Source organism: Phytophthora cinnamomi (genome assembly GCF_018691715.1).
Source record: "Phytophthora cinnamomi strain GKB4 chromosome Unknown Contig119, whole genome shotgun sequence".
Classification (NCBI taxonomy): Eukaryota; Oomycota; class Peronosporomycetes; order Peronosporales; family Peronosporaceae; genus Phytophthora; species Phytophthora cinnamomi.
In genome coordinates this window covers 624,475-645,259 of record NW_027151052.1, presented here as the reverse complement: position 1 = coordinate 645,259, position 20,785 = coordinate 624,475, and the positions used below count along the sequence as shown (strand labels likewise).

Genomic DNA, 20,785 nt, shown 5'->3' with positions numbered 1-20,785 from the left:
CAGCCTCCCATTGCTCCATATGTTTCTTCTCAAGATCATTCCTCATTGCTGCAAACAGCTTTGACTCGGAGTCATTAAAAAACTGCTGCCATTTCTGCTGCATCGCAGCTTCAGCCTCTGGACTAAACGCAATACCTTCACCGAGTGCGTTCAGTAGCCGATCACCATAGAGTGCTCGCTCAGCGTCTTCATCTAAACGTTTATGCTTTATTGGCTTCAGTGGATCGCTCGTGATATTCTCCTGTTCGACTTCGTCTTCGTCTTGAATTGATGCCAGATCATCCAAATGCGAATAATCCAGCCCATTAATCTTCTTCTCCTTCCTGTGGCGCAGGGTCGAATGAAGACCACTATCGAACCTGGATAACTGGGAATATGACGACTGTGGTTTCAACATTGCTACTGTTTCTGATGTCTTAGGTTGTGCAGATGCTGACGGCGATTTTGCAGGCGATTTGGTCTCGCCTTCACCAGATGGCTTACGCGTCTGCGTGCCGTTGACCATGTCATCAGTTCTCTTTACCACGACGCAGTCATCCGCGCTACTGTAGATTGGGTCATCCACGTCAAAGCCACTCCCACTACTTGCATACTTCTTTCTGCCTGAGATCTCGTGAGTGTCTTCGTCGTCACTTTCGCTGTCGTCATTTGGGTTCCACATTGCTGTACGATAAGGGTTGTTCGACACTGCGATGCTGTGTAAGAAAGTTGGTTGTTGAGAGAACCTGAACGTGCGGTGAATCTGAATTTTCTCTGCCTTGATGGCTTGTGGCTTGTATTCAGATACATTTCTGGCGACGGGTGATTCCTCGCTCTCAACATCGCTTGCAGCATTTTGATCAGGTTCAGGAGCTATCGTGGGCGAAGGTTCTTCAGGTGGAGCAGGTGTTGGGATCATTTCTTCGACTACAACAGGGTCAATTGTTTCAATAACAACAACTTCATGAACTAGTTCGGGAAGAACCACAGGCTCAACAACAGGCTCGGCAACACGCTCAACAATTGGCTGAACTTCGATTGTTTGCTCGATAATTGGTTGCACGACACTTGGCTCCGCTACTTCGACAGAAATCTGAATAACGGGTTCAGGTTCAATGAAAACTTCTTCAACAGGAATTGAGGCGGGTTTTGGAAGCTCCACTGGAGGAGTTATCTCGATGGGTTCATTACTGGCCTGGAATACTTCAACAACAACTTCGGACTCGTCATTGGAGATGACATTTTCACTTTTGATATCCGGTAGAACTTCTTCATGCGCTGTTTTGACAGGAAGTACCGGCGTTGGTAGCCGAGGCGGAGGAGACAATACCTTCTCAGCCTCAAGTTGGCCGGCTGCCTCCTCAAGTTTGATTCGTTCAGATACAGCGCGTTGAAGGCTACGCGACGATTGCCGCTTCATCAACTCCGGTCGCGAGCTCGTCCGAGAGATCGATTCTTCGGACTCGACTGTGGGAACCACAACAACTGCAGTTGCGCTCCGTCTCTTTTCTAAGACCGGCCTCGGCGATGGAGGTGTCTGCTCCTCTGCGACTGGTTCTTCCGGAACGATGTCCTCCACCAGCACGACACTTTGGGAGGAAGGTGTACGATCCAAAAGCGGTTGGACAGCTACAGGCATTACCTGTGGTTGCTCGTGGGTCGGCGAGACGTTGTAGTGAATGGAATCCTCTCCTTCACTTTCATCTTCCATAGGAACTTGTCTGGCTGGAAGCGTTCTCACTTCGTTTGCACCAACGCGCCAGCGGACTGGAGGAACCTGCGGAAATTGAATGTACATATTTGTGTACGCGGGTGTAGTTCCCCCCACAGGCGGCACGTTATCCATGCGCCATGCGTTCGTTTGGGTTTGCACAAAGCTTTTTGTGCTACTCGGCTCTGACAAGAGGTCGCTGTTGCCCATGACAGATACGTGCAAAGGTGCAACTGGCTTCGGCGTGGGTCCAGTTGGGCGAACACCAACGACTACGGGCTCACGACCGCGACGACTTGAAGCACTACTGGATGTTGCTCGATATTCGTCCTCCACTGAAACCGGTCGAAAACGATCTAGTGCCGTCGTACTTGCTGTCTGTCTGATGGCAGGGACAACACCGTCGAGGAATAACCCAAGTGTTTTAGTCTCTTCGCTTGACAAAAGCTCTTGAGTCGATAGCGATCCCTTGAGCGTCTTGGCGATATGAAACATTCCGTCGTGCAGGCCGCCCACACGGCGGCGATGCTGCCGTTCCGCCTTTTGGTCTATTGAACTTTTGCCGACTTGAAGTCCCTTCGGTAGCAGTAGCGTGCACGACAGCTGCATGTAGTTCCACACCATGTCGCTCAGCTCTGGTAGTACTTCCAACCGGTAGTCTCTGCAAAACGACGGGATTTCGTGAAAATGAATCAAACCCCGAGTCTTGACACCGACGATGTAGAGCATTGCCCAGAAGTCTAAATAGCAGAGCTGTCCGTCGTGATTCAGATCAATAAACCGTTTCCTGATGGCTAAGGTGGCATTTTCAAACAGCTTTTCCTTTATGGGAGGGACTTGTTCCACCGTACCCTCCTCCGACCAGAGATAGCGTAGCTTGAACAAAAGGACTTCAAAGTCGCTGATGGCCATTGCTCCGACACGCTCGTGGTCGTAAAACACAAAGCAACTGAGCATGAGCCGGAGCTTTTCTAGCAGATCGCCCTCCAATGCCGCGTCGCGTTGGGGGTGCACGAATAAAAGCCTCTCTACCACTCGAAATTGGGCGTTTTGCTGCTTCCATTCGCCTACAAGAAGCCGCAAGAAGCGATGCAGCTCGATCCAAAGTGCAGGCCCACGATAATAGTGCGAATTCCCACCTGAGAAATCTGGTGACTCCGTTCTCAACAACCGAGTGGGTGCATATTGCGCGTATTCCTGCATAAAAAGCATGATATTCCTCAGGAACCCAGGACTGACCAGAGGATACAACAAATTATCCTGGGCGCAGAGAAGAGCGTGCTCAATCCTGACGAATTGCCAATGTGTTGTTCCATCCGTAGCTGGTGCCACTTCAGCAGTGATAGCACCGTAAATAATCCCCCATTCACCACCGCGTAATCGACCTGAAAACGATTCGCCGTTCACTATCATCCCACGCGAATACAACCACGAATAGCAACACACGCATAACGCGACCAACGTATTAGGTGCTTGATCGTATTCGTCCGCATGTTCGGGTGTGTGAAGCCCCAACAGCTCGCCAAACACTGCAACAGCGTCGTATTCACGCAGATAGTGACACATCGACACGAAAAATAACTTCAGCTTTAGCTCTACAGCACTGCGCATCCCGTAGGTGGCTAGAAACACCTCGAATAGTGCTCCGAAGATTGAAAATTCCGATGTACGTTCTTTTCGGGGAGATGATGTTTTATACAGACGCGTGTGTGCGGTAGTAGTGAGTTTGTTGTATACTTTGACGATAACATCGAATACAGCTTGCCGTGAAAAGTGTAGTGCGGATCCCACACGAGGCAATTCAATTGTGTGCAGCCGTTTATGACACACTTTGCACTTCTTGCTACGTCGTTTGGCACCATCCGATTTCTCGCTCTCGCTTTTTGCTTTGGCATTGTCAGTCCAATGAATACGCAGGCGAGGTGCCGGTAGGCACCAGCAGTAGCCTTTCGTCCAGAACTTTTGAAACATCGGTGAGAGCCGAATACCGTTCACGAGTGGGCTCTCAAATATGTTTTCCACAGAATGACTGTGGCGTTGACCGTGTGTAATACGGCGTATTTTGTTCGATGAAGTTATAGCAGGGATAGCTTTAGTTGAAGTAGAACGCTCCAATGCAACGTGATTTTGACAGTCGAGAGGAATATTATTCTCACCACTACCACCATCCCCCGTCTCGTTATCATTGCCACCAATATCCCCATCCTCTTCTTCTTCCTCCTCCTCTTCGTCAGTTGACTCGACGCTGGTATTTATCTGACTGGAAACAATCAACCGAGGGCTAGTGAGTATCGGTTCGGTGATATCCGTCGCGGGAATCTCGTTTGATTCCGGCGAATTTCCTTGAAAGGCAGATGCATCATCTTCGATATTTGGATCAGATAGCTCCACAACATTTTCAGCTGTTGAACTGGGTGTTTCTAATGGCGGGGAAACTTCGTTTTCGACATCACCGTACAGGGGATCATTTTCGAAGCCCACATCATCTCGCAAATTAGGACTTGGAGGCGTATGTACAATTAGGCTATTTGCTGGACTGGGTGGAGATTGATTCTGGGAAGTAATACTTTCTTCTTCCGGGGCATCCTCCCAGCGAACATACTTCTCACCAAGCAAGTTATAGGTCACCACTGGCTTTCGCTTCGTTTGTTTTTTCTCACGTATGCGTTGAGTGCGAGCTTTCTCACTAGAATGATCGTTCAGCTTCAGAGAGCGTGCCATCGTTGGTGCATCAAACGACGGACAGGAAGCTGTCGACATCGTGAGCAGTAGTCTCATGACCTGAAGCGCTTCTTCCGAGTCTACGCGAGTTTGTGCAGTCAATTTCAGGTCTTTTAAACTTTTTGCAAGTGCAAATCCTGGACGCTTGACGCTTGGTAATTCCGGTCGAAGAGCTAAGAGATGCGTTATACGGTTAGCTGCCATTGTGCCGCCAGAGCCGTGACGAGCTATGTAGTCTTGCAGATACTGCCGTAAGACGTCGTCGCTGATCAAATGCCGTTGAAGTTTATCCGCACTTTTGTGTCCTCGATGCCGTGACGTCATTTCGTTCCGTGGGTTGAATGCACTGTCATCTTGTTCCGACAGTCCAGTTGCGGGTGCACTATCACTGGCAGTCGTCGTAGTTACAGCACTTAAAGAAGCCGCTTCAAGGTGTAGTACTGCGGAGGGGACATGCAGAGTCAGATATTCGTCTACCGACCGAGAAGTGTGGCGTGGCTGTGTTCCCACATCGTTGTAGTCTTCAATAGAACGAGTTGTGGGAGTACTGGGATATTCGTCAGCTCTCACTGGAGCAGTATCTTGCTTAGTTGAGTAGTTATCAGCGTCGCTACCACACCCCACAGCTACCTCAGGCTTCATCAGATACTTCATATCGCACTTGCTACTTGGGGCAAACGAAAACTTACAGACTTCGTGAGCTAGCGCGAGTATGGCTTGTTCTTCAACCAGAACCATGTCGACAATTGCGGTGCCAATATCAAAGTAGCGTTTTTCCTGAACGCTGCCTGACTCCAAAACCTCCCATTGAATGACCGTCATATCCAGTGAGCAGCTCAAAAACTCGGCTGACCCAGCCGAAACTACATCGCTAGTGACGCGACATATCTTAGATACACGCCGTTCATGCTTCGTAGAAACTTGAAGTCGTTGGAACGATACTCGTTTCATGTCAACACACCAAATTCCCATCCCACCATCCTCATAACCAGCAATCACATAAACCTTTGCATCGCCTCGATTTCCGGCAGCAATTATCGTTGATTGGCCTCTCATAACTTCTATACATGATGCTGGTGATGTGTAACCTTCCGCGGTACTGCTAACGTATCCAATCATTTTTAACGAGGGTACTTGCCAGAGCTTGATGATTCCATCAGCCGCTACCGACGCCAGTACGGCACGTTCCCCAAGAGCTACAGCATCCATACGCGCGATTTGAACAATGTGTGATAAGTGAGCGGCTTGAGCTCTCACATTAGCTTTCGGAATCGATTTGAATGATAAATCGCCATTGTAAAGAGCTTCTGCTTTCCATCCGTAAAGCTTCCCGGTCTCTGTTCCAACAACAATTACCGTTTTACGAATCGGCTCCTCCTCAGTTTCATCAGATGGATCGACATCAACGAGTTTGTTGGTGCCGTTTAGATATACATCTTCATACGATCGCGACGACAAATATCCCGTGGGATCTGATTCAGTTGGCGCGCTTTTTGTAGCGACTACTTTCTGAAAGGTGACAACCGATAGAGCGCTGATCTGATCTGTAAGACGATTGTCTTGAAGTTTCATCACGTGTTTCTCATGTATCAAATCGTAAACGTCCACCACCCCACTACTCCAGGCAATCACCACAAAATATATCTGCATGATTTCGTTTGTCACTGTTTCAATGGAGCACACGTGTGGCGATGCGTCTACAGCATGTGGCGTAATAAATAATTGTTTGGTAGAAGACGATATAGGATTTTCAGGCTCATCAAGCGGGAAAACGAGAAGCTTGCACGCAGCCGTACTGCTGAGTGAGATAACCTTGGACTCACCCTGTTGAGTGATAGCCCGCACTGAGTACGCTTCTTCAATGGAGGCGTATTCCTGCATTACGTAGAGGACTGTCTGGACCTTTAACACGTGAATCACATCCTCACGCACTACCAGTAAGAGCTTTTCAAAGCAGCTTCCCATGTCGATCGTAACGCACATCACCAGAGTCTTAAGCGGAGGGCCCAGAGTGTCTTGATTCTTGAATTTGCTGGGACTTTCATCTTTTCCGATCTGCTCCTTCCCTCCAGCGTCGAACTTCCCAACAAGATTTAGTCTCGGATACCGATGCTCTCCAGAATTCGTTCCGTTATTGTTGTTCCCAAACACCTTCCGCTCGACCGAGAACATCCAATGCCTCACGACACCAGTGTCTCTCTCCGCAGCAATTACAATCACATCCGTCGGAGCTGGGGCTCCATTGGTACCGTTTAAACCTGGCGTAGGAGTCGTGGTGACCTCAATGGACGATATCACCTGTGCCTGCGCCTCCGCCACACCAGCCCCAGTAGGTTCGTACGGGTCCGCATCGATCGTAAACAACGCCGATCCGTTCGTCCTGCTCCCGTTCACGTTCCAGACCCTCAGCCCTCCCTTGCCATGTCCGACGAGCAGCCAGTCTCCGCAGGGCGACATGGCCATGGCCGTGATGCTCTCTCGGAGCATGACTCTCCTGGCCAGCACAAACTTGCCCCCACTCTGCGTCTGAGTCTGTCTCCACTCTAGCAATGCATTACCCGTCTCCGCCGAAGCCGTGTAACCACCGCTCACGGCGCCGTAGAGCTCCCGCAGGCCCCTGGACGCACAGATGAGCGCCAGCGTGTCCGGATGCCGCAGCGACGTCCTCGTGTTCTCGACGAACAGCAGCGTGCTGGGCCGCTCGTTCCGGTCCTGCGTGAGCCCCGCGGGCCACGTCACGTGCCTGTCGTCCAGCCTCTTGGACAGCTGCAGCACCTCCACGACGTTCCGCGGGGCGCTGGGCAGCATGGCGCCGCCCTCCCCGTCGTGTTTGAGGTGGCTGGCCAGCACCAGGCGGTCCGTCAGCGCGTCGTAGTGCGCGCACTGCAGCGCGTGCGTGTCCGGGCCGTGGTACACCAGCAGCCGCCGCAGCGTCGCGGGCTCGAACAGCGCCACGCCGTGCGTGGTGGCGCGCGGCACCTTGGCCGAGCCCCTGGGCCTCCGCGCGCGGCTGAAGACGCACACGAACACGTCCAGCGCCGGCGCGTACTGCAGCAGCACGCTGGGCACCACCAGCTCGTCCTGGGGCTGCCCGAGCCTCTTGTCGTGCTCGTGCTGCACCTGCTGCAGCTGCAGGTCGAAGAATGATGGTCGCCTGCGGGAAGTTGAAGTTGCCTTTTTCGGCTGATAATGACGCTTGGTGGTACTCTCGGCCTCGCTTTTGTCAAAAAGCGGTACGCTCTTCAGCTCGCGCCGCAGCGAGAACAGCCGCAGCGCGTGCGGCCGCAGCGGGTGCGAGTCGAACGTCAGCACGTGGTGCCGCCGCGTGTCGTACGCCGCCGCGCGCAGGCTCAGCCCGCTGGCCGAGAGCTGGTGCCGCAGCTGCAGCGTCTCCTTGGCCTGTTGCGGCATAACGACCGAAATGGCTACACCCGCCGAAAATCATTTTTCCAGGTTGGCCCGTTTCTGCGCGAAAGGATCACCTAAATGGCGCAAAAATTCCAGTACACGCTGGAAGACATGGATACATCTCATTAGTCAAATCAAATTCGGACGGCGATGCAGGACGGTCGCAATGCCCGCCGCGTCATGGCTACAGCGGCGCTGGCGGCGGCGCTGCTGGCCGCGAGCACGCAGGCGAGCGCGATCCGTGTCAAGGTGCACCACGTGCAGCTGAGAGGCGGCGCGGCGACGCCCAGGAAGCAGGCGGCTGAGACGACGGAGACGACGGAGACCTCGATGTACTGTACCACAGACGACCATGCCATTGCATCTATCACTTCTCTGACGACGCGGTTGCTGCTGCTGCTGCTACTGCATCAGTGATTGGACGGACCAGGGGCTGACGTCGTGGAGCGAGGTGGAGGGGAACTTGACGTCCACGGTGGAGACGCTGTACGAGGCACTGACTGGGTGGTGACAGGACAGTGGACTGATGCTGCCGGTTATTGCTGCAGGGACGTCTCTTTCAATGCAATGGGGGCGGTGGTGTTCACGGAGACGTTTGGGGAGCTGCAGACGCTGTATGTGGGGTTGAGGGGGTGAGGCTGTGGTGGTGGTGGGGCATTGGTGCTGACGAGTGTGGGGCTGGTGACGTAGGGTGTGCTCGAACGCGTCGCTGACGCAGCTGGACGTGAGCATGACGTACTTGGAGGCGGTGAACGCATCACACAACCTCTTCTCGTCGTTCGACGAGGTGGTGCTGGCCACGACAGTCAAATCGCTGTGAGTGACTGAGATATTGGTGGGGAAGGCGTTGGTGGGGGTCTGACAGACTCTTTTGTGGTAGGGACTTGTCGTGGAACCAGCTGTCGGACTGGATGAATTTTAAAATGCCGAGAGACCTTGAGATTTTGTACGTTGCTGGATTAGAGGATGGAGGAGATGCGGGTCGTGATGCTCATTTGCCTGTACAATTATCGTGTTACAGGAACCTCAGCCACAATGCGATTGGGGACCTCTCGGGCTCCAATTTATCGTCGTCAACCAACCTGGCATTAATGTACGCACCTGTTCTTCCCGGGGTCCTTCGTGAGTTTGTTCTGGAGATTGCTGACGATTTTCGATTTGTTGGCGCAGCGACTTGTCGTCCAATAATTTGACCTCCGTGGTTGGTGTGATATTTCCGAGCAACCTTACGACACTGTAAGCACACTCTAGTCTAGTCTAGCATAGGTAAGTTTTCTCGTTAACTGTTACCTTGTTACCTATCTGTCGTCAGCGATCTGAGCAACAACAGTATCGAGACATTCGAGGTTCGCGAATCCGACTTGGCGTTGCTATCCAGTCTTACATCCTTCAAGATGGATGACCTCGAGCAATCCGATTGTCCGACCAGTGGGGCGACTACAGAAACAATCGGCAACGTCCAGATTTGCGTTGTCTCCGGTACGACCTTCGTTAACGTGATGTGGCATCGCGCGTATATTATTCTTGTTGACCGCTCTATGATCTTGGCAGACACTGTTTTCCAAACGGCGTACTTCCGTACTAAAAGTGGTAGGTGATCTCATCAATTGAACGCGTACCCTCAATTCCCATCTAATCAAGTGTCGAACACTTGTTGTCCAATTCAAGCATGGCAAGCAAACAAAAGCGTCGTCTACTTAAGCGTGATCGTGAGCGCCCTGATAAGTCTCTGGTTCGTTGCTCTTCTGGTGGCCCACACAATTGAGAGGCATCGGCTTCGACGTCAGCATGTGGATAAGAATTCGGATGAGATGCAGCGCGACACAGTGGAGATCTCGTCATCTCTTACGGCGTCGAGACACTGGTCTTTGTCAAAGGAGGTTGAGTTGCCTAACGACGTGCGCTTTGACAAAGACTTTGCATCGTTCCGCATCGACCCGTCCGATGTGATGCAAGTGCGCACGCTGGCTCACGGATCCTTTGCGATGATTTCACTCGTCTACCTCGGAGACAAGCAGGCTGTCATGAAAAAGGTGTCAGTTCACACACAAGGTCAGGATCGTGACCAGATGATCGCGTTCATGGATGAGATCCGCGTGTGCGCGAAGTTGGAGCACCCGAAGGTAGTCGGGTTCCTCGGCATCATGTGGGCCAGCCTCTCAGACCTCTCAACAATTGTGGAATACGTTCCTCGAGGCAGTCTAGCGGTTTTTCTGAAAGAGAAGAAACCAGCACGAAAAAACTCACGATCAGCATTTTCGTGGATGGAATCGTCGAACGAGACGCCGAGCAAGCTTTCGTTCGCACTGCAAATTTCGGAGGCGCTAGTTTATCTACAAAGCTTTGCACCGCCAGTGATCCATGGGCATCTGAGAGCAGACAGCATGCTTCTAGGATCGTCATGGGAGATCAAGCTGAACCGACTTGGCTACATGTTGGACACTTCGTCGTTATCCACGGAGGTCCGCGCATGGGTCGCACCAGAGGTGCTCGCAAGCGGCGAGTTCGACGAGAAGTCCGACGTGTACTCGTTCGGTGTGGTGATATCCGAGCTGGATCGTTGCGAGCTGCCGTATTCGCGCAAGACGTCCCGTCGACAGAGCGTGGATGACGCTACAGCTTTGAAGCCCGAGTTCCGAGACGACTGCCCGCCTGAAATCCTCGAGATAGCGCAGTCTTGTCTTCGAGACGACCCCACCGAAAGACCCACGGCCATGGAGCTGCACTATTCTCTCCGGCAGCTTCAGCGTCAAGCTCAGGGCCAGCGCAGAGCTTCAACGGAGAAGTAGCGAATGGCAGACACTTCGGCAGTAGGTACCGTAGGTATAAGGTAGTGGCCGTGAACGTACTCGTAGTTGTACTGAATTTTCGTTTGTCGAGTTTTCATTGAAGCGCGCCCGTCGTTCGGGTGGTCGAACTATTAACTGACCTCTTGGCTTGTGCCGCGCAGTATCCTTTACACTCCCGAGTTGTTTGATGCACTGCCCCACCGAAGAATGCTCGAGCGTCGAAATCTGACGTTGCACCATGTGTGAAGAAGCACCGCCAAAGATCGCCAACTTCAATGCAAGTCGCAAAAACGCCTTCGCGGTGACGCGTGCTTAATGTATGTACGGCTAAGCTGCACTGTGTACACACTGTAAAGCTTTTGTGTGGGCGTACTGTATGATAAGTGTCGGTCTGGCTCATTTACCTTCTCGTCGGTTAAGGCGAGTTATTAAGCGGGCCTGCGCGCAAGATGAAGCTTGAAGTCAATTCCACGATTGCAGCTGTGTACTTATTTGGTCTCGTAAAATCAGAGTGAGTCGCCCTGTGCTTTCATGAGAGGACCTTCAGAGTGTTGCTGCCCCCGCTCACGGTTGTAAAGTTGCAATGCAACACTGTCAAGGGCAAGATCAGCACCGGATCGAACTGTAGCGTTGCAGAGTCCTGCAGCAGTACCGTACGCTACGAAACGTGACCCAAAGCTCACAACAGCAACACTGTACATGTATTCTACGATGGCCCACAGAATACTGTACTGAAGGAAGTTCACATCACAGAGTGCGTAAGCCAGGATAGCCTCGTCTCGCCTAAAGAAACGTCCGCCGTAGAGTCCCAAGATAGGATCGGACGCTGGGGGAACCTCTCTATGATCTCTTGTGAGGCTTTGACTCGAATGCTGCGCGACCCAACAACGTGAGTTCGCCCCGACTATCGCGGACACACTCGCAGAGCCATGCAGAACGCGAAACTTTCAGGAGAACCCCTCGCCGCTTATACAGCGAGACCCATATTATCAATAGCAGCAGGGACCCACGGTTGGTCCGCCGAGTTTCTCAGCGCAATTGTAACTTTTGACCAGCGATACCGAGCACATGTATCCGAAATTACTCGACTGGGAAAGCGGCTTCTGCGAAACCATCGTACAAAACAGAGTGCCAGCGACAGTTATGGAACAATGATTTACTAATACGCGTTCGCGTAACCAGTTACTCTGCACCTAAATTAACGAGTGTTTTATCCAGCCCGATCGTTCGCCCAACATCGCAAGCGCTCAAACCTGTTGGCATCGGGATCCGCAGGGAGTGTGGCGCTGGAGAGGGTGGATTGGCGAACTTTCATCGCATCTTGGGCTCACTATGGAGCAAAGCTTGGAGAGAGACAGAAATTACTTCTCGAGTCAAGACAGTGCAGTTCGACGTAGTTTTGTATGGAGCTGAGCGCAATTCCCACCCAAACTCCCAATAGTCCCATCCGTCCCAGCTTCCGCTTATCCTGGGCCATCTGGCTATCCCAAACAGCAAAACTATCCATTAGAGAACGGCCACGCCATACTCGAACGTAGTGAAGGCCTGGGCGGTGCTCCAATCTCAAGAAAGCCCACCTGGAATGCAAGAATAAAACGGGCTCTAGCCAAACATTTCGCGCTTGAGTACAACCTGGTTACGATGCCGTTTGCAACAATTCGCCGCTCAAACGACAAACCGCTCGCTAGGCAGCAAGCAGCTCAGCTCGGTTTACCCTCCGAAACACACGCGACGCACAGCGTCCCGACTCGCTTGACAACAGCTTTTTGATCGAATATGGTGCAGTGGAGACTTGTGTGCGGACTTGCAGCGCTGTACGCCGCCGGAACGGTGAAAGCGCTGCCCATTGGCCAGGACCCCATCCAGTCGCCCGATGAACTTCTGTGCATGGATGTCAACTTCCCCGGTATCGGTATGTACATGAAGCCGGATACGAAGCCTACGTCCGCCACTCTGGCCACGGGCGGCAGCGTTGGGGCTGATGGTGAGTATAACCCGGGCCAGCTGCACGCGCCCCGACAGGAAAATCGCCGACTGGAGGTGACCAAGAGCACAGACATGAAAAAGCTGGAGACATTCTTCGGCCTGGAGCTGGAGACGGACATCACCAAACTGCCGACCAAGTACCAGCACGACCCGATCCCGTGGCCTAGCAGCTACTGGCCCGTGTACGCAGACAGCATCAACTACAAATGGGCGAAGGGAAAACCCAGTCCCGCGGAGAAGTACGCGAAGGCGTTCGGCCACGACGCGACCAAACTGATGGACGCCATCTCTGCGAAGAACGGTATCGACTCGCAGTCGAAGCGCCAGAAGTGCACAGCCGACGCCGAGTGCAAGCCGCTTAAGGATGGCAGCGTGTGCGCCAAGCGTGACGGTCAGGATTCGGGCTACTGCATCCCGACGTGGTTCGGTATTTGTCACGCCTGGGCCCCGGCTGCCATTCTGGAGGCTGAGCCCACCTGCGCCGTCGAGCGCAACGGCACGACGTTCGAGCCGTACGACATCAAGGCTCTGATCACTCTCGCCTACGATGGCTCCAAGATTCCCACTATTTTCACGGGCTCGCGCTTCAACGGTAACGATAACGCCCCCAACAACACGGACGAGTACGGCCGCTTTTACGACGACCGCCGTCGTGATATCAGCCCCGGTTACTTCCACGTCGCCGTGACCAACATCATGGGCCGCTTCAACCACAGCTTCGTCGTCGACATTACCGCTGGTAACGAGGTGTGGAATCAGCCCGCGCGTAGTTACGAGATCCTGCGACTGTCCTGGACGACCCCGACCGCCGCCGCCAAGAAGTACTTCAACGTGGACAAGTACCCGTTCAACGACGCCGCCACCAAGATCGCCGTCGTCACCACGCGCTTCAGCTGGATCGTCGAGTCTGGCGTGAACGGCCCCCTGGTCGCCACCGGCATCGTGGACAAGTACACGACCAGCGCCGACTACGAGTACATCCTCGAGACGGATGAGACGTACCAGATTCTCGGCGGCGAGTGGCTCTCGGGCTCCAAGGCCAACCACCCCGACTTCTTGTGGCTGCCCGCCAGCAAGCCCGACAACTCCACGGTCACCTCTGTGGGCCTCATGTACTCTGAGATCGAGGGTCTGCTGGACGAGTCTGTTGGCGGCGACTGCAAGGGTGCGGGCACCGGCCAGACGACGACGGTGACCAGCGCCCCTGCCGCCTCGACAGAGTCCTCTGGTGCTACTTCGACGGCGGCCTCCAACACTGCTTCCACCGATAACTCGGCCTCTGAGTCCAACGAGAACTCCGCTTCTGAGTCCAACGAGAACTCGGCCGACGACTCTAATGAGTCCTCTGCTTCTGGCGCAACCCCGGCTCCTGCTGCTCCTGGCGCAACCCCTGCTCCTGCTGGTCCTGCTGACTCGACCGAGTCTTCTGCTTCTCACTCGACCGAAGCCCCGGCCCACGCGTCCACGCCAACTCCTGCTGCAGACTCCACGGAGTCCTCTCAGTCAACCGAGCCGCCTGCTGCTGCCTCAACGGAGGCGTCGACAGCATCCTCCTCTTCCTAGACCCGAAATCGAGTTCTTTATCTCTGTGCATATCAGGCGTACATCGGCGTGGTCTCCAAAGCATAAGTGAGGCAATAAAGCATGTTTGTAGATGAAAAACAAAGCCTACTTTGCACCTACACTTCGCGTACCGTCAAGTCTCTCGTCTGCCCACACACAAACACTCATAAGCTCATCGAACCATCGTTCTCACGTGTCGAATGGATTCAGTCAGCGTAGCTTTGCGGGATGAAATGAGCAAAGCACCAGGAGCGGTGAGGTCTTGCAAAAGACGCCACAATTCCTTCGCCGTTGGTCGGTCTTCCGGGTCGTAGCTCAGGCACACTTTCGCCAGATCCAGGATCGCTCGCGGACAGTCCGAGTGGAAGGCAGGAGTCACCCCCTTGTCACTAACCGCCAAGGCTAGTGCAGCATTGGACGACAGCAAACTTTTGACTTCCTCGTCTGTACCATTTGAAGCCGACACAAACGAAGTCATCCCAGAGGCGGAGTGCGAGTTGGCAATTCCTAACGTGTACGGCTTGGTGCACGTGTCGAGTTCGCACATTACGATTCCAAAGGAGTAAATGTCCGCCTTCTGGTCGTACCGCGCACCTTTAATCACCTCAGGCGCAATCCACGCTGCAGTTCCGACCTCCGCCGTTTGCGGACCGCCAGAGGACACACCTAGTTTTTCATCTCGCTGCTTCCGCCGCTTGCTGACTCCAAAGTCGCTGATTTTCGCAACCCACTTGTTGCTCAAGAGCACGTTTTGGGCCTTCAAGTCGCGATGCATTATAGGCTCTGCAAACGAGTGAAGGTACACCAAAGCGTCTGCAATGTCCAAAGCCACGGTCAGTTTGCTGTGCGTGAAACCTGAATCTTCGTCCGTATTCCAGTTCCACCCTCGGCGCTGGCTGTCCAACTTCCGTTGTCTTTCGAGGAACTGCGCCAAATCACCATTAGGCATGTACTCGATCACGAGCGACAAATCTGCTAGTGAAGACCAGGCAATTCCACGGAATGCTACGATCCTGGGGTGCTTCAGGCTGGAATACAGGCGAATTTCTCGAGTAAATCGTTGAAGCTCGCGCACACTTTTCGACTTCTCGGGTGCCACCTGCTTCACCACAACTTGCTCCTTCTTTGACTTCCATGTTGCCAACTTCACTACACCACCAGCTCCCTTGGACAACTGCTTCACGAACTCGAGATCGCTTTGCGCTATACGGTATCGCTCAAAGTCTGGGTCGCTGCGTACATCATCGGTGAGTATAGCCGAACTCTTCATCATCTTATCACTGTCCTCATCGCTGCTGTCGTCGTTTGCAGCGTGTTCTGCTTTCAGTTTCTCAGCACGTGCTGCCTTTGTCCGACGTTCGTCGATAATTTTACGCTTGATCACGAAAAGCATCAACAGTACGAAGACTGCCGACGCAAGTGAGAATAACAGCAGCAACAACGTCGTGAGAGACATTGACGATGAAGCTTTGCTGTGTTCATACTTCTCGTCGAAAGCTTTATCTACAGGGTGAAAAAAACAAGCCACCAGCAAAATGTCAGCTTCCAGGAGCTGACCCAGAAAACAACAGACACCGAATCTCCACCTGTGAGTACGCACAAAGAGTACGATTCGTTCGCAATTGTGACCGTCATTGGCGTGGCTGCATCGGAGCATGCATCATTCTGAAGCGTAATGGCTGTGACTTTGAAAGTTTCCAGTCGCTCCAGAACATCCACGTCTGCCTTGCATATCTCGAAGTTCGTCACGCTGCTGCCATTCAGAAGCCTTTTCACGTAGTCAAGTTAGCTTTGTAATTCGGTGAAGTTGTTCAGTAGCTGCAGAATCGAAAACTTACAGGGTGCGAAGGTTGGGTGGAAAGCGTACACCCAGTATACTAGTAATACTGTTTCCCGATAAATCCCTGGAAGGCACTCATGTCAGACAAAACCACCATGTCGATCATGATCACCTTGAGGCAACAACCTACATGGTGAACGACCGCTCACAGGCGGTGAAGTTCGCAGGCCCAAAAAGCTCAATCGAGCTGTCTTGCACAACACTTTCGACACAAAAGAGGTAACGTCGTTATGAAGGCTGACAGCCTGAAAAATAAATCCAGCCCCATCAACTTACAGCGTGGACAAATCCGTCGGCGGCGTAAAGTTTCCCCAGTTCTCAATAGCCGTCGACGACAAGTCACTACAACCCATAATCAGCATCCCATCAGCCTCATTCTGCAACATCACCATCTAACACATCGACACCCTTACAGTTGCCGCACTGAGTCCGGAAACGCCGCTTTGTCCAAAGACTGGAGACTGGTGTTCCTCGCAATCAGAATCTTCGGTCCTTCCTTCCCAGCCGCTGAGAAGTTGGCAATGGGGTTGCTGGACACATCTCTACGGAAGCAGCAGCAGTCAGTATTTCCAGCGTTTTCTTCTTCTTCTCTACCTTACGTCCTTTAACTCACAGCAGCTCGAGCTGCCCCCAGCTCTCCGGGATCTCGAGGCTCGTCAGCTGGTTGTCGACTAGATATCTGCACCCAGAGCCCCAACAACAATGAGCAAATAGCCCCCGCTCAAGCGCGAGTGTGATGCAAGTGTCGTACAGCTTCTGTAGCGTCTCTGGGAGCTGCAGGGCGATCGCGGCGGCGACGCTGTTGTCCGTGAGGTTCCTGCGGCATTTCAACAGTCGTAACTCGGTCAATTCTGGGCGGTTGGACGCCGTTCCAACGTGGTTGCACAGCCCACGCACAGTTCTGTCAGCGTGGCGTTCTGCAGCTCCGCCGCGTGGATATCCAGGCCGGAGAGCGCCGAAGCGTCCACCGCCGACACTTGGGAGCAGCTGTCGGCGTCGCTCTCGCGCTTCAGACGCCGCCGCCGCGCGGACGACGCCACGTAGAGCGTGGAGGACGAGGCAGATGCACTGCCGCTGCAGTCCGCGAGCAGCGTGGGCTCCGCCGGACACGCGCGCGGGCACGAGACGGTCGCCATGGGCTCGGGAGGTCAAGTGAGTTCTGATGTGAGACTGTAGCCATTTTCAAGCGGATTGGGTGACAAATGGTGTGGCGCACACGCTGCAGCAACGCTGGCGCAACGCAAGCGCTTCAAGTGCTTCTTGCCTTTTGACTGCAAGTGTTTGGCGTGCGGTGCCAGCAAGAGGAGAGCGTATCGGGTAGACTTGGCTGCCGCTCGCTGCTCTCTGAGATTGTGTACATGTAGTACAGTATTGTGCGTCAATAAGGAACTCCTTATTTATAAACATTCCGAAAGTATATTTTTTTTATTGAATTAGTGAAATACATCTTTCATGTTAGCTTTGCTGACAAGTCCCGAATGATTCCAACAGTGCTGTGTCGTCGCAGGACTAACCTGACTCCAGGCCGTCTCGCACCACATTAGGGAAGTGAGGAGGTCGACTTTGTATGGATTACCTGCTCCTTCTCCTAAGCGATCCAAAGCAAGGAATATTTTCTGAGATAGTACTTGCGTCTTGATACAATGGATATGCCTTGATCCATCAGATGCGCTTTGGCCGTGGTGTTTGGCAGCAACTTCTCCACTCGCACATTGCGGAGGGTTAGACCCGTTTCATCGTGAGATGAAGTGTTATCTACCACTGGTAGACCACCAGTATCGTGTGGTCTGATTTTTTTTGCTCATCCCCAGTTCCTGGTTTTACACCTCGACCGCGAACCGAACCTATTAAGTATCACAGGCTATTAATTGTATACCCGTTCCTTATTGACGCACAATACTGTAGCACAACGTAGTTTGCTGCATTCAAATCTCGTTGATACATCTACTATAGCAAGCTCGGTGCGATTTGGGGCTTCCTGCCTCAGCGCTGCTGCTGTCCGGCCTCGCTGGCGGTGCTCGATGGCCCCAAGTACATGTATTGCTGGCTAGGAGCCGCGAACACATGCACATGTAGCTGCATGGACTCCTACGTCGATGAGACTGCGCAATCGCGTCCGATCTCACTTTGCATCCGGGCCCGAGGCGCGAGGAGAGATCCAGCTTCGTCGTGCTGCATACCGCGTCCCCGAGCGGTTCGACTCGGTCCGAAAGCTGTTGCTCTGACGCAGATCGACGTGGCCCGGTAGTACATGTACAGCGGGCCGGTGCACTGACGGGGCCTGCAGCCATGTGCACGGACTCTGCTTGCCAACTTCGACGTTGAAGCGGCCGTTGCGATGGTGACGTACTGGAAATCCTCGATAACGCGAAGCAAGCGCCCATTCCGAGCCCTCTGCGCTGCCACCTGCGTGCACAAACTACATGTAGCGACGCCATCTTGGGAGTGCCCTAACGGAGTTCACGCACGCAACTGAGCTTGGACATCGCGGAGCCCGTTCCGGTGCCTTGTCTCTGCATTAGTCGAAGTTGATGGTGCCTTCGCGCCGAGACTAGTTTTTGTTTTGCGCGCAGGTGGCTGCGCCTTCAACACCAGGAAGGCGCTCATGGCGCTCTTCTTGCAGTTGCGTCAGATCCTGCTCGGGCTACAACTCCGCTTCTGCTTCGGAGAGTGGAGAGCTCATTCCGAGTTCGGCCCTGCACCCCCCAAGTCCTCGTCCTTCATCGCACCACCATGAAGCTTTCCAAGTTCGCCAAGCACGCGCTCACGTTCAACGGTCCGTCGCCGATCCAGCACCTCGAGCGGCTGTCCAAGGCGCTGGGCGACAAGGTGCAGCTCTACGCCAAGCGCGAGGACTGCAACTCGGGCCTGGCGTTCGGCGGCAACAAGACGCGCAAGCTCGAGTACATCATCCCGGAGGCCATCGAGGGCGGCTACGACACGCTCGTGTCCATCGGCGGCATCCAGTCGAACCAGACGCGCCAGGTGGCCGCGGTCGCCGCGCACCTCGGCTTCAAGTGCGTGCTGGTGCAGGAGAACTGGGTCAACTACCCGCCCGAGGAGGCCCCGGTGTACGACAACGTGGGCAACATCGAGCTGTCCCGCATCCTGGGCGCCGACGTGCGCCGCGACGCCGCGGGCTTCGACATCGGCATCCGCCCGAGCTGGGAGGCCGCCATGGAGAGCGTCAAGAAGGCCGGCGGCAAGCCGTACCCGATTCCGGCGGGCTGCTCCGAGCACCCCAAGGGCGGCCTGGGCTTCGTGGACTTCGCGGAGGAGGTGCGCCAGCAGGAGAAGGAGCTGGGCTTCAAGTTCGACTACATCGTCGTGTGCGCCGTGACGGGCAGCACCATGGCCGGCATGGTCGTGGGCTTCGCCGCCGACGGCCGCGCCAACAAGGTCATCGGCATCGACGCGTCGGCCACGCCCGAGAAGACCCGCGAGCAGGTGCTGCGCATCGCCAAGAACACGGCGGAGCTCGTGGAGCTGGGCCGCGACATCACCGCGGACGACGTCGTGCTGGACACGCGCTTCGGCGGCCCCGAGTACGGCCTACCCAACCAGGGCACGCTGGACGCCATCCGGCTGTGCGCGCGCACCGAGGGCATGCTCACGGACCCCGTGTACGAGGGCAAGTCCATGGACGGCATGATCTCCATGGTGCGCAACGGAGAGTTCCCCGAGGGCTCCAAGGTGCTCTACGCCCACCTCGGCGGCGCGCCGGCGCTGAGCGCGTACAGCTACCTGTTCAAGGAGGGCTGAGTAGTTCGACTGCCGACACTTTCAAATTTTCAAGCCATCGCGAGTCGGGGAAGTGCCCGCCACCGATGCAGTTGGTAGTGTTGTGCAGAGAGGTTAGGACAAATAAACTTGCATACAAATGCGTTTCAAGCAAAGTCTCGAGCCATGTACTTTGGGTCGCCCTTGCTCAACAAGCAGGTCCAACTACTGTAGAGAATTGGGCTGGCAGTGTCCTGGCGAACGTGTTGAACAATTGAAGCCGTTCTCTGCAGGACGATACAGGCGAGATACGACGTAACGTATTTAACCTTTTTGGTAACCCGGATTAACCAGTAAGATATTGTTTAAACTCCATACTGCTGAACTTTATAAAGCAAACGGTGTAGTTTTAGAAGCACCTTGTTGTATAGTACAGTACCTACTTTTTGTGTGGACCACATGTATGGAGCTTCGAATTAATCCCTAATGAAAATTTTGTGTTAATATCTCTAATTTTTTATATCAATAACAATAAATACTTAAAATAAAATGTTAAAATATAATTTGGGTTTTATAAAAAGCCGTATTACTTACATTAGGTAATGTAACCTATCTAAAATACCTAATGGGTTGGAAATAAGCTTTCAGACATACGATATTATTGAGTAGGAAATAAGCAGTCTAACATACAATAATACAATATCGATACAGTAGCTTATTTCCTACCCTCTGCCCCAAAAGGTGGACTCATTGTTGGTCACCAGCTCGCTGGAACTCGCCCTGGACGTCGTTTTTGGTGACAGTGGACAGTGAATCACACAGTGTGACCCCCCAAGCAGAGCGTCAAAACAGTTTCAAAGGTTCTACAGGTACATACAGCACGTTGATTAAAAACCTCAAGTTGAGTCGGTACCAACCTCGAGTTTCAAGCGAGCCCGTCCTGGCATAAGGTAAGCTGACGTGCATTCAACGCCTGGCGAGCAGTGGCATAGGCGCGGTCGCCTCGGACCACACTACGTGTACATTCCGAAAACGCTGATCTGCAAACAAACAAGTATTAACGGCGAT

The 20,785-nt window shown here is 53.6% G+C and overlaps 5 protein-coding genes across 5 annotated transcripts; 3 read left to right on the top strand and 2 right to left on the bottom strand.

The window, feature by feature from the left end:
• Positions 1-6,000: 6,000 nt before the first annotated feature.
• Positions 6,001-7,822, bottom strand: IUM83_16799 (WD40/YVTN repeat-like-containing domain; the record flags this gene model as incomplete). The annotated part of the gene is made up of 2 exons (XM_067941709.1): positions 6,001-6,026; positions 6,208-7,822. 2 exons carry the CDS (start codon positions 7,820-7,822, stop codon positions 6,001-6,003), a joined length of 1,641 nt encoding a protein of 546 aa, XP_067781205.1.
• Positions 7,823-7,969: 147 nt separating this feature from the next.
• Positions 7,970-10,608, top strand: IUM83_16798 (TKL protein kinase; the record flags this gene model as incomplete). The annotated part of the gene is made up of 10 exons (XM_067941708.1): positions 7,970-8,151; positions 8,234-8,305; positions 8,368-8,433; positions 8,510-8,635; positions 8,700-8,765; positions 8,841-8,912; positions 8,990-9,055; positions 9,132-9,298; positions 9,371-9,409; positions 9,488-10,608. The coding sequence occupies 10 exons, from the start codon at positions 7,970-7,972 to the stop codon at positions 10,606-10,608; spliced, it is 1,977 nt and encodes a 658-aa protein (XP_067781206.1).
• A 1,776-nt stretch (positions 10,609-12,384) lies between these two features.
• IUM83_16797 (Elicitor-like transglutaminase M81-like protein) lies at positions 12,385-14,157 on the top strand (the record flags this gene model as incomplete). The annotated part of the gene is made up of 1 exon (XM_067941707.1): positions 12,385-14,157. One exon carries the CDS (start codon positions 12,385-12,387, stop codon positions 14,155-14,157), a length of 1,773 nt encoding a protein of 590 aa, XP_067781203.1.
• A 172-nt stretch (positions 14,158-14,329) lies between these two features.
• On the bottom strand, positions 14,330-17,133 carry IUM83_16796 (TKL protein kinase; the record flags this gene model as incomplete). Its single annotated transcript, XM_067941706.1, has 9 exons — positions 14,330-15,660; positions 15,744-15,925; positions 15,996-16,061; positions 16,128-16,199; positions 16,274-16,339; positions 16,411-16,539; positions 16,611-16,676; positions 16,749-16,814; positions 16,895-17,133. The coding sequence occupies 9 exons, from the start codon at positions 17,131-17,133 to the stop codon at positions 14,330-14,332; spliced, it is 2,217 nt and encodes a 738-aa protein (XP_067781204.1).
• Positions 17,134-18,730: 1,597 nt separating this feature from the next.
• IUM83_16795 (1-aminocyclopropane-1-carboxylate deaminase) lies at positions 18,731-19,759 on the top strand (the record flags this gene model as incomplete). Its single annotated transcript, XM_067941705.1, has 1 exon — positions 18,731-19,759. The coding sequence occupies one exon, from the start codon at positions 18,731-18,733 to the stop codon at positions 19,757-19,759; it is 1,029 nt and encodes a 342-aa protein (XP_067781201.1).
• Between the last annotated feature and the right edge of the window lie 1,026 nt (positions 19,760-20,785).